Source organism: Lonchura striata, chromosome 3 (assembly GCF_046129695.1).
Source record: "Lonchura striata isolate bLonStr1 chromosome 3, bLonStr1.mat, whole genome shotgun sequence".
Classification (NCBI taxonomy): domain Eukaryota; kingdom Metazoa; phylum Chordata; class Aves; order Passeriformes; family Estrildidae; genus Lonchura; species Lonchura striata.
In genome coordinates this window covers 61776764-61789123 of record NC_134605.1, presented here as the reverse complement: position 1 = coordinate 61789123, position 12360 = coordinate 61776764, and the positions used below count along the sequence as shown (strand labels likewise).

General features: G+C 39.8%; 1 protein-coding gene and 1 long non-coding RNA gene across 2 annotated transcripts in view; one reads left to right on the top strand and one right to left on the bottom strand.

The window, feature by feature from the left end:
- LOC110479691 (uncharacterized) overlaps positions 1-12360 on the bottom strand; it is a 258058-nt gene that overhangs the window by 198791 nt on the left and 46907 nt on the right. The gene's annotated exons all lie outside the window — the stretch shown is intronic.
- Positions 1-12360, top strand: part of RSPO3 (R-spondin 3) — a 57806-nt gene that overhangs the window by 21277 nt on the left and 24169 nt on the right. Inside the window, exons 2-3 of the mRNA XM_021547154.3 lie at positions 9577-9768; positions 11287-11433. Coding sequence (XP_021402829.1) covers positions 9577-9768; positions 11287-11433 — 339 coding nt within the window. The remainder of the gene's footprint in view (positions 1-9576; positions 9769-11286; positions 11434-12360) is intronic.

Sequence of the window (12360 nt, the reverse complement as noted above, 5' to 3'; positions counted from 1 at the left end):
AGGCCACAAAATAGTAAATGGATAATTTTCTGTGTGAGAGCTTTGTTAGGAAGATTTGTCTTACAAATTTGTACTTGAACGTGCAGAGCCAGCCCAAATGATGTGACTCTTACCATTGTTACCAATGAAATACTTCAACAAAAGTATATTTTTACAACCACTTCTTCAATTGTGCATAAAAAGTGTCGGATGTCACTTTCAATGTACATCAGTGATATTACACAATATATTAGACAAATAAAAGACGTCCTTAAAATTTATAGTTCATAGTGTGCCCATTAATCTTCCAAATGTGAGCGTTTTTTTCCGTTTAGGCTAGAGACAATTTTTAAAGAAAAATTAGACTTTTTTCATATCTTTTTGCTCTTGTACAGAAACATTAAAATGGCTTCAAAATCATTGACTTTTCAGCTTTTAGTATAAAATGTTTAATAAGACTCATAACACTAACTCAAAGTTTCCTAGCTATTTAATTGCAGATTTTATATATTATTATTGGGCTATGAGGTTTTAGTTTTTTCTTTACCTATTATTGTCAATAGGTGGCCTCAGTTTATTTTTTTTTACTGTAGAATTTATTTTTACTTTCAAATTGAAATTCTGTATCTTAAAATCTTTTATCACCTTTACAATGTTGCTATGGTTATTTTAAATTAAAGCCACTCAGACAATTATTAATTGAATAAAATTCCATTAGAATATGACAGTCTTCAAAAATAGAAATATTTTGTCAAATATTTTGACAAAATTCGATGTGTCAGTGTTATACTGTTAATTGGATTTGGGATAACAGACGTTACATTAATTTAAAAAATAAACAAACCAAAAACCAAACCAAAAAACCAAACAGAAGTTTTAATCAATTTTAATTCATTTTCTCTTCCAATCAACTGACTTGATTGGTGTGCAAGTCTTCAGGGAATTGATGGTGCACCACCACAAAGAAAATGAACAATTTCTCTGCTTTAGCACGAAATGGATGATAGCCTTGATTTTGTCACCAGCACCCCAATAATTCAGCTCAAATACTTTGTAGCACAGCTGTAGCTCAACAGTAAACTGCCTGCTATGTGTCACTGCAGTGATGTCAGATGCATTATGGTTTTGGAGAAGTGAACGATGCTCGGTGTGAGCGTTAAATTTCTTTCATGTGGGTCAGTGTGTGCGGCAGTGAAGCTGGTTGGGAGGGAAAGGCTCAGACTTCAAAGGGAGGGCATCACGCAGAAGGGGTGATAAAGCAAGCCCTAACTACGTGCCATTCATAGTTACTTCACTAGAAAATCCAGGCACACAGAGGCTGTTGAACTGAGTCAGTTTCTCAGCATTTGAATGCCTACTTAAATTTTACTCATCCTATTACTTAATCCCAGTCTAAACAGGCCATCCAATCACACTGCCCCCTAAAAATCAGATAACTATGCTCCAAACCATGGACTATGCTAATGTTGATTAAAAAATTATCCTCACCCCGTTTTCTTCACAGAAGTTTTTACCATTGTCTTTAGGGGCCCAGGACTTTTGTCAATGAGTCCAAACTGACTGGTGATGATGACGACTCTTGTCTGTTTTCCACCAGAGTTTAATCTGATTTCATATCATACTGTTCATGTTTTGCAGTCAGAAACTTTTGATTTCTTTCTCTTTTAGACTAGCATGAGTCCCAGTGACATAAGGGAAAGGTGAAAACAGTTGGATCATCATTTGCTGAGTGTCTCTATGCAGCACCATTTTATTCATTAATTTCAACTGGGAATTATGAACCGTATTTTGTGTCACTGGCAGATATATGGTCCAGTCAGCCCAGAGAAGTTAGCCTTTTTCCTTTATGAAAATGTGAGATCAGAGTTTTTCCTTGTTACAAATTGTAGAACACAATTTTAAGAGATTTTCTAGATACTCCTTAATACCTATACTATGACTTGAAATCTTAAATCTTGAATTTAAAGAGACATGCTCCCTTTCAATGTTTGCAGGAGTCAGTCCAGAACAGTTCTACTGCAAGGAACATATTTGGGGCTTCCAGTTAGCTTCAGGATGGTATGAATTTAATCATTATACAGAAAGAAATAATTTCATTCAGTACAAACTTTTGATCAGTTCCAGTTAGGAAAATACATTAAATCAAGAGGATATTAAGTAATTGACCAAAGGCACATCTGAGCACCGCCAAGGCAGTAGGCTGGCTTGCTGTCTGGCTTATTAATTTTTTAATGCTGTAAACATGGTAGTAGGAAATCATAGTTTCGACATGGGATTACAGGCTTTTGCTGTCTAAACCCTTCTCCCTAGTCCCCAGCATGGAAAGTAAAATCTGTTACATCCTGCTGTTCTTTCTGTGGTTTCTGAAACAAAACTTTGAGAGAAAAACTCTGGTCTCAAAAGACCCTGTGGGAAATGAGAAACTTGCAAATGCTACTGTAGTTGTGTAATGTTGACAGTATGAGTTGAGTGATCCTTATACAGATTGGAAATACACGAGCATCTGTGTAATATGCAATAATCAAAGTCTCCAGAATGTTAAGAGAACAAAATGTTAGAAGGAAATGGGGTGTGGAGGGTACAGCCTCTGCTGCCACCAGAATAGCCTAAGCATTCACAACCTTTGTTAGAAACACAAAAATGGGAGATGGGAAGTTACCATCAAGCAGAAAGACCACACATTTCAAAGAATGAGCCTTTACACTATACATTTTTGCTTCTTTTCTCAGTAGAAGCTTGCATCTCTTGTAGGAAAGAGATTGGAGAGTTAAGGAAGTCACAGTGATGACAACTTTTAGAGCTCTGTGTCTAAATGAACAGTATAAAATCAGCTGGGGATCTTCATGACAGCAACTTGCAGGACTAGAGTATTAAAATACTGTCTAGATGTGCATAAAACATAATCTCTTTCCAAAAATCACACCTCCTTTTTTATCTGAGCACAGATGCTTTATTTACAAGTAGCTGAATCTGACAACTGTCAAAACACAGCTGGTTATAGAATTATTAGGTTACTACAATTACTGGTTACTACTTTTAATAGATCACATACTTACCCTTCTATAACAGTTTTTTTTTAATCTAGACAATAAGACAGAGATTATGTAATTGACTTTACATTTTAGAAAAAATTCATAATGTATAGTCTTGAAGGCTGGGTATTTGGAAACAATTACAGCTGACTCTAAAAGCAATATCTGTAGTTGCTTACAGGATTTAGGACTTGATGTGAGAAAGTATTGCCTTCACCATCACCATCACTATCAGGTTGTTTAAGGTAATTTTCTCAGATATCCTCTTTGGTTCCTATACTGGCTAAACTTCCTGGATCCTTGAATGTTGGTGGTGCTCCATAGTATGTGGGGAAAAAAAAAGCCAATTTCCCTTCTCTCCCCATGAAAAGAATTTTTCAGTTTATTTACAAAACTCTCTGGAATGACAAGGAGCCATTTGTGGTTGTTGTGGCTGATTTCTGTTGTGCTGAAGATGCTAGGAGACTGCATAAAACTCTGCACCCCTGGTGAGACTTTTCAGCCTGTTGATGCTCTTTCTAACCGAATTCAGGGGAAATGTGTTGTGGCTGCCAGTATACTTAGTTTTCAGGATCACTCTGCCAGACATGTGTTTAATAATGATGAGGCAATCCCCAGTGAGGTCTTGGCCATTTGGGCCAAGGGCCTCCTTGCTCATAGACACCACTACAAAACAGTTATGGATACTCCCTGAGACTGTGGAACAGTCCCATACTCACGTTTCTGTTGCTTTTTAGAACTCTTGACATTTGGTGAGTAAAATAGATTGGTTTCTTTTCCCTCAGATGTGAAATGCCTCTTGAAGAGAAAAATATTGTCAATCCAGAAGGATGTTTGGGGAAAATTTTTTTGTTTCTTTTCCCTTCAAAACATAGAAAGACACTTGAGAATCCTCTTTGCTACATGTTTTATATCAGAAGGCAGCATTACTCTGATGTAGAATAGAAGTCAGGCAAATCTCTGGAGGAGTTACCACCCTCTCAGAAAGAAGTCCTAAAATATTTGTGATGATCAAATCACAAAGAGAAGCAGAAGACATTAAGCCTTTAACAGTTGACTTTTAGACTGATTTTCCTCTTTCCCTCTTCTGTGGGTGCCTCAGATTCCTGTAGATCCAGAGGAGGCTGAGCAGAGTCCACATTCCTCAGCTATCACCACGGATTCAGTTGCATCCCAGAAAACTTATTGCCAATCCAGAATAGTAATTGCCATGTACAGGTTTATCTTCCCCAGCTGCTCCTCTATCCCAGCACATCCAGTCCCTTGCCTTCCTGCAGGTGATTTAAGGCCTAGTGATCAAGCAGAGCTTAGCCTGCAAGGCTGAACTCGGGTTTCACCTTGGCCCAGGCTGGCAATCTATTTAGCACTGATAATGCAAATTTATCAAGCCCATGCATACTGGGTCTCCCAGGGCTGTCCTACCACTCCTGGGCTTTGTCCTTGCTCAGCACTGCCTGCTGCCTACATGACAGTTCAGCTTTTTTGCCCCACCATTGTGTGTCCCACCTCTAGCGCATTTCTGCACAAAGAGACACTGTCCAAGAAAGAGTCTGCGGAAATACGCTGTGGTTTGCAAACTGAATTCCTTAATGACTTTCTCATTAGAAGAGCTGACTGCCAAATGCTGTTTGCGCTTGCCTAAAGGACAGTCTGAATGATTGAGAGTAGCTCTGCTTCACACGAAGCATTGTTTTCAGGCCACCACCACAGGCAGCTGCTTCTCACTAGGCAAGGGAAAGAGGAACGTGAGTGAGCACCCAGAGCAATTGAATGACACAAGAACCCATGGGATTTCCCATCCCAAATCCCCACCAGCACAAGGGCTAATGTCTGGGTGCGGGTTCTGCATGGTGGTAATATCTGAGGTGGGGTCTGGCTCTCCAGCAAGGGGCAGCCCAGCTGGGAAGGCTGGATTCCAGAGCAGCTCTGCTGTGAAAATATTTCCTGTGAGAACACGCAAGCCTGAGAAACCAGGAGCAGCAGCAGGGATGGATTCCATTTGCTCCATTTCAAGAGCAAACCTCTAAAGGGATATCTTGATTTTGGAGAGCAGTGATGAGACCGTGCACCTCAGCTGTGGCAGATGGGCAAAGAATATTCTACACCATGCTTTCCCCTGGCTGTCAGAATGTATACCCAGCTGGATTTCTCCTGCATTTTCTTATTTCCATTTTTTCTATCCCATAAATTTTAATCTATACATGGAGTAAAACTGATTGAAAAATGCCATTGCAAAGATTTAGAATTTACTTGCTGCACAAGGTCAAAAACTAGTTTCTTGTCCACGAAAGTTCAGATTCAAACTCAGCTCCTTATCCTTCCTTAACTTTCTACTTTTAACAAAGACCACGACTCATTGTTTCCAGAGTAGGTATTTGGAAAATATTCTGAGATTTCATTTGCTAATGAGACTTAAAACTAATATCTGGACAAATGGCTTGCACAAAAAGAGGCCTCTGGGAAAAAAAGAGCTTAAAGCCAGACAGGAGATGGGAATAGTTCAACATTCATTTAGGGCCTTATCTAATCTCCAGTATTTAGGTTTTACAAAGAGAAAAAATAAGGAATAGATTTTGGACCTATAGGCAGTCATGAGTCTGCAAGTGAGTAGTTTGTGTCACTTCTGGCTGATGTTTGTGTAAAAGCTGAGAAAGAACTTGTCTGTAGGTCTCTGTGCTCCTGCCATTTGCTTTGCCCACTGCTGTGCTGCATTTTCCATCCTTGAGAGTCTATGATTTCACTGTGCTCAAAATGTGTTTGGATACAAGAGGGTGGAGCACTCAATGGTTATTAGGGTCATGCATAGAGTATTTCATTTCCATTGAGTCAGTTCTGAAAGTGGTTGAGAATATTTTATATTTCTCTTTTTTTTTTTTTTTTTGTCTTTGTAATGGAGCAGGCTGCACCAAAGACCAAGTAGTTTCAAGCAAGTGTGTTTAGCAAGAGCATGTCTTGGACATATTTGCAAAGCTACACTCCATACCTCCTGGTTCTGCAGCCAGTGTCTAACCCACAAGGCCACAGTGCCCAATGCTCTGCCAAGGCACTGAATCTCTTTTCATCCCTCTTACCACATCTATAATTTGTGGCTAGCAGGAGTGGTCTGTGATCTCCTCATGCTTTATCACCTGCTTTTTCACTTCAAAGTGTTTGTTAAGGTGGATATAAATTACTTACTCATTTCTACTCTTTACCTTTGTATAGAAATTCAAAACAATGCTTACACCTGGTATGTTGTGACTGGATTTCACTAGATGGGGTTTATGTTTCCAGCTTCCTGGGGCACATAACTTAAACTCTGAGCTCAGTGTCTGATACAGGGAAATAAAAGATAAAACTTCTGGTTGCTTCCTTGGGGTCATGGTTGCAGTTGGTGAAGCACTTGAGATCTGCAGTGACTAATAATTTGCTGCAATGAGAGAGGAAGAATAAGGGCCAGTTCTGTACCCAGAAGATTGAATCGATTCTGGAATCCCTCCAATCCCACTCAGCCTTTGCATCAGGGAAAGGACTGGCCCATACATTGCAAGGATATAGCAAGCATCTGGATCTGAACCAGAGAGGGATGAGGCTGAGAGGTAACAAGAGCAAGATCTTCAGCTGGAGCTTGGAGATGCCTAATTTCAAGCACATTGTCTCATTCTCTAGGCACAAATATTTTTGCTCCACAATTTATTTTCTTCCGGGTTCAATGACAAAGTCCAACGCTTTCAAAGAATGCCAGTTTGTGGAGCATGTGGCTTGTCCCTCTCTGCTTTGATTCTTGCCTAGGTCAGAATAGGGGTCTACCCTTATTGCAAGACAAAGGAAAAACTATTTTATTATACAGATATAAGACTCAAAAAAAAAAAAAAGTCAGATGCAGTAAGAGACAATCGAAAAAGTGCTTCTCTTTAATAGTTTTTAAGAGAAAAAACACGTGCTTCATGTAAAATGTTAATTCTGACTTTTCAGTGCTTTTTTCTTTAAGAATTCCAAGAACTGGAGCTAATTTTGCTTCACACAATTAGTTATAACATGACATGAAATCAGTGGAGCTTGGCTTGCATACTTTGTCCTATTCCTTGCTCCGTAACTCTAGCAATAACATTCTTCATTTGGAACTATGCTTTCCATTTCTTGCTGTGTTATTTGTATGAGATGTTTCTGGAATGCATGGAAAGAGGCATAAATTGTGAAAATGGCTAGGAGTACATTTTATTTTATACTTAGTACTTCTGCAGTTAAAGGGAATATGGAAATTTGCCATGTAATGGATGTTAGCTATAGAGAATTATCATTTTTCAATAGTAAAGAATTGCCTGTCTCAGCTCACACACACATCTTGACCTCAGAGCAGTTGCACATAATGTTTTCTCTGTCAAGAGAATCTATTAATAATGATGTGTCACAGGTGCTCACACATAATATGTTTCCTGTCAAAAATGATCATCCATATTTTATACAGCAGCTTTGATGACAAATATTTTGTACTTCAGCTGCTTTTTCATCCAACTGTCAGACTTAATGAAGGAAAGTCACAGATAGTTTTTAAATAATGTCAGCTTCTTAGATCACATTACTGTGTCTGCCTTTTAAAGTAGTTTCATACAAGGGCAACAAGACAGAGGAGAGAGACAAGGATTTACTTCATTTTCATTTACTTAACTTTAAAAAGAAAAAAATTCCTAGGCTCTTAATTTCAAAATCAATAAGCTCTGTGACTTTGGAATGTTTTCAGGGGGAAAAAAGTGTTACATTTATTAAGTACTCTGTATTTTGAGAGTCTAGTGAAAGCAAGTGTGATAACTGAATTGGGGTTGCAACTTCTCACTGCTGAATGTCATTTATTATCATAGTGCTGTCATGTCCTCATTGTAAACACAATTTCCTCTCCATTATGCTACAAAATGAGTGTCTCAGTGTGCACAGAGAATTGAGTTCTTGTATTCTTACTGAAATTTTTTGTGCACAGCAAGGCCAAAGTTTGCACATCTCATGTATGTCCAGCCCTACTGCGACAAATAACCCTCATTTCTCATTTTATTAATGAAAGAGGAAGAGTGAACTTGAATTCCCTTTGAGATTCTTCAGATCGCAGAACCTGTCATTGAAACCTCAGAACACAGCAAAGTGTTTTTCCCATTCATGGGACATGTCATTTCTGCTGAGAGTGTAAGTGAACAAAGCACAGAGGAGTTCCTGAACTTCCCTGCCAGGCAGCCCTGCCCTGAGCAGCAGGCAGTGGTGCCTCTCAATATGTAAGCCATGGATTCACATGGACTCCTGGTCTGCCTCCAAGGGCTCCACAGAAAGGAGTTGAAAAAGACAAGTTAATCATATGTGCAAGTTATTTAGCAGTGTCTGCAGATCAAAACACAATCAAAGCACTAAAATATGCAATCACACCATGCATGTGCATATTTATAAAATTATCACTGGCCTGAGGAGAAGGCAGAAGCCAATAGTATTTAGAAATACAAGGCACACATGTAAATGAGGACTATATTTCTTCAATATATGAAATATAACCAGATGTGTTAGGCTGAGAGATTAAAGCTTGTGCTTAAAAAAATGACCATTTTTTTCATTCAAGACAAGGCCAAAAAAAGAGGGGACACAGGGTCTGGAGTTACTTGATGCTCCATTATTTTTTTAGTTTCAGTTTATTTAAGAAAGCAAGCAAGAAGGAATTAAAAGTAGGTAACAACTTCTAAAGTACAGGAGGATGCAAAACTTTATTCTCTACCACTGAGAAGTAATATACTACATTGTATCACACAGCAGATTAATGTCTGCTACTGAAAAGATAATCTACAACAGCATCCTCTTTCCTGCAATCCCCAAGCCCCTAAAGAAGTGAGTGTAATAAATTTCGCTTTCCTTGCCTGAAGAATTAGAACAATTCAATTGAAAGGCAAATATAATCCTACCTATGCTACGTGCTGAGACTGGAGCAGAGTAAATGCCACAGTTAAGTCTAAACATCAGGTTGTAATTGTTAGAGATTAAAAACATGCCAGAGAGAACATTCCAGGGAAAGAAGGAGGGTGAGAAGGATGGCTCTCCTGTGTCTTTTTTTTAAGGCAAAGTACCATCAGATCTTACAAGAGCATATTCCTGCGCAGCAGAACTCAAAATAAAATGGCATTTAGTCAATGAAGAAAATTATACACTAGATTGATTTTTAATCATCCAACTAGGAAAAGTAAGAATAAGTGAACTTGAATTTATCTGCTGAGCCAAGTGCACACAAGGCAGAAAACGCCCCTGAAAATAAGGAAAAGAAAAATGAATGTTCTCTAAAATGCTGCTGTTCCATACAGTTTATTTCAAAGATCATTTACTGCTGGCTATTTCTGCAAGATGTGAAAATGTCAGCTGAGCTTCTCATTTTTATGCAGATGAAATAATGTCTGAAATGGCAAGTCAGGTCATAAGAGACACAAGAAAAAATGAAGCAATCTTTAAGAGCTGTCAGAAAGATGGATGATCCACCTTTCCAAGTGCAGAGGAGCCATTATTTCATGGTCTTGTTTAATGTATTGTTTTCTCACAGTTTGTTTTTTTTTTTAATTCTTCTCAGTGCATCCTAACGTGAGCCAGGGTTGCCAAGGAGGGTGTGCTACATGCTCTGACTACAACGGATGCCTGTCATGTAAGCCCAGGCTCTTCTTTGTTCTGGAGAGGATTGGCATGAAACAGATTGGAGTATGTCTTTCCTCGTGTCCAAGCGGATACTATGGGACACGGTATCCCGACATTAATAAGTGTGCAAGTAAGTGCTGGGGAAAGGGGAAGCACATGGTTTTTCTTGTTCTCTCTTGAATGCTGTGTCTCCTTAGGAGTCAAGTGAACAGAGAAGGAGACAGACAGGCCATGTCCTTTTTTGCTTTGTAGTAGTGCAATTAATATTAGCCCAAGCAAGAAGTTAAAGACCACAAAATGGCCTAAAGCTCAGGGATCCTGGCTCTCCGTGAATGCCCTGCCTAGAACCCAGGTGATGGCCTCCTCCTCCTCTACATCCCCATGTGAAGGGGAAGCACTGGTGGGCACCAGGCACTGACCTCCAGAAGCGAGAGAATGGCAGCAGCTCTGAAGAGAGAGGGGACTTCGGAATGCTGAGTCTTGGTGGCTGGAGCTGTTTAACCCGCTGCCATTACTCGCCTGACCCCTGTGACAAGGAAATAAGATGGCAGGTGGCATTCTTTGAAGATGTGGTTTGCCCTGGTCTCTATAGCTTGTCTCACACTCACTGTACTCCTCTGAATGCCTGGAGAAGCTGGCCAGGCTTCAGCTGGACAAGTTTCATCCTGAACTGGGGGAATTTACCGGTTTGTGTTGTCTCTGGGCTGAGGGATAGAGAAGTCAACTCTATGCTGCTCAGGCAACATTTTAACCCCACTATGGATTTTTGAACCATAAATGAACTGGAAAAGATCACAATATTCTCCCCACTCTTCTTTTTGTTGTTGAATTCACTATTTTTAATCCCACAGGTTCTATAAAAACATAAGAGTGATGGCCAAGAAACTCTCACAGTTTTTACCTGGTAATAAATGTTATTTAATGAATGGACCCCAGAGTAAAGTCTTACAGAGTAACTTGACACTGCAAAGTATTTGCTCACTTTTCAGTAGTGTGTGGCCTTGCATATCAAACATGAGTCATGCCATACATAAGGTTTTATGCATTTTTCTTAAAAATTTCTGAGAATTGGGAAATATATCAGCAATGCCAATTTGAGTAGTCAAATAGAGAATACATTAAATATTACAGAACATCTGATTGAACATCAGGGAATCATTTAAAGAAAAAAAAAAGATATGTTGATCAAAACCACTCCTAAGCAGATTCTAAATTTTGGCATATTTTTTTTTCTCCTGGATGAATATTTTTTATCTCCCAGAGATAGGAGATAGGAGTGTGGAGCTGACCCAGCATTTGTGTCCCATGGGGTTAATTGGTACCTATGTGGTGCCAGGATAGGGCAGAAGCCAGCACCGTGTTATTCTCATGCACTCTGCTCTGCCTGCCATTTGCATAGGTGTCCAAGAAGATTAGCAGTGTGAGGCTGTTCCGCATCAGGCCATCCTTTCTAAATTCTCACCCATGCCAGGGTCACTTGTGGTTGGCCTCACCATGTGTACTGGCCAGGAAGAAGACCTAACATAATTTGCTTCCTTTGAGGATTGTCTGACATTTCTAGGATTGTGTGAGTCTGGTGTATGCGTGAGAGCCCGTGGCAGTTCATAGCAAAGAGAAACAATGTTGTTGTTTATTGCTTGCATTTCAGAATGTAAAGCTGACTGTGATACCTGCTTCACCAGAAACTTCTGCACAAAGTGTAAAAGTGGGTTTTACTTATACAGTGGAAAGTGCCTTGAAAAGTGCCCTGATGGGCTGGAAGCCAACAACCACACGATGGAGTGCACCAGCATTGGTGAGTCTACTCCCCATGTCCTGCCTTGTTTTCTCAGAGGGGATGTGGGATCCAAGGAACACATAATGAGTTACAACACCAGGGAAATGAAAATGTTCTTCATAACAAGATGTATTCCCCAGCACAAAATACTCAAGGTATTTCCCAAGTCTGGCACTTCACAAGTGGCAGACTTGTGTGTTTGTGGTTGTGTCCCACAAACACAACCTTGATGCTAAGGGCAATTCTGCCAGAGGAAGGACAGCCTGTTTCGTCTGCCTTGAGGTAGCAAGACATACATCTTTTGCTTGGTTATAGTGTTATGCAGCACCACTAACATCAAAGTTTCAAAAACCCTGAGTCAGATCCCACACATAGTTTAAAAAAGATAAAAATATTAATGGCTTTACTTTAGATCCCTTGTACCACCTGAGCCTTCAAAACATGTATGCAACAACAATTTGAAGCTTACCTTTCCAAAGGTGAAGGCTAGAAACTAACACATTAAGGAAACATCCCCCCAAAAAACCTCCAATCTCCAAAATGGTATATGTGCACAATCACCTGACTTCAGAAAATGAGGATTAAAATGAAACACTAAATAGGGTGTCACTGACACTGAAGGAGTGAGATTGATGTCATTGTGACTCACTGGCTGTGGAGAAGAGACCTGCTTTTGTATCTCGAGCCACTGATTCAAAAGCTCCAATTATTCATACCAGGGCAATTTCAGAGGTCACCACACCTAACTCTGCTCCATCCCTCGCCCATCCCTCCAAATGAAAGAAGAACAAGTGATATGTTTGCCTGTTAACAGCTGTAGTTGTCATCCCACTTCACGGGCACACTGAAGCTGTGGCAGGGTTCAGCTTATTTTAGTACGTTGACTGTGAATTGTGGTGGCTGAGGGCTGTGAGCTGCAGTGCAAGCCATAACCTCTTCAGTCAC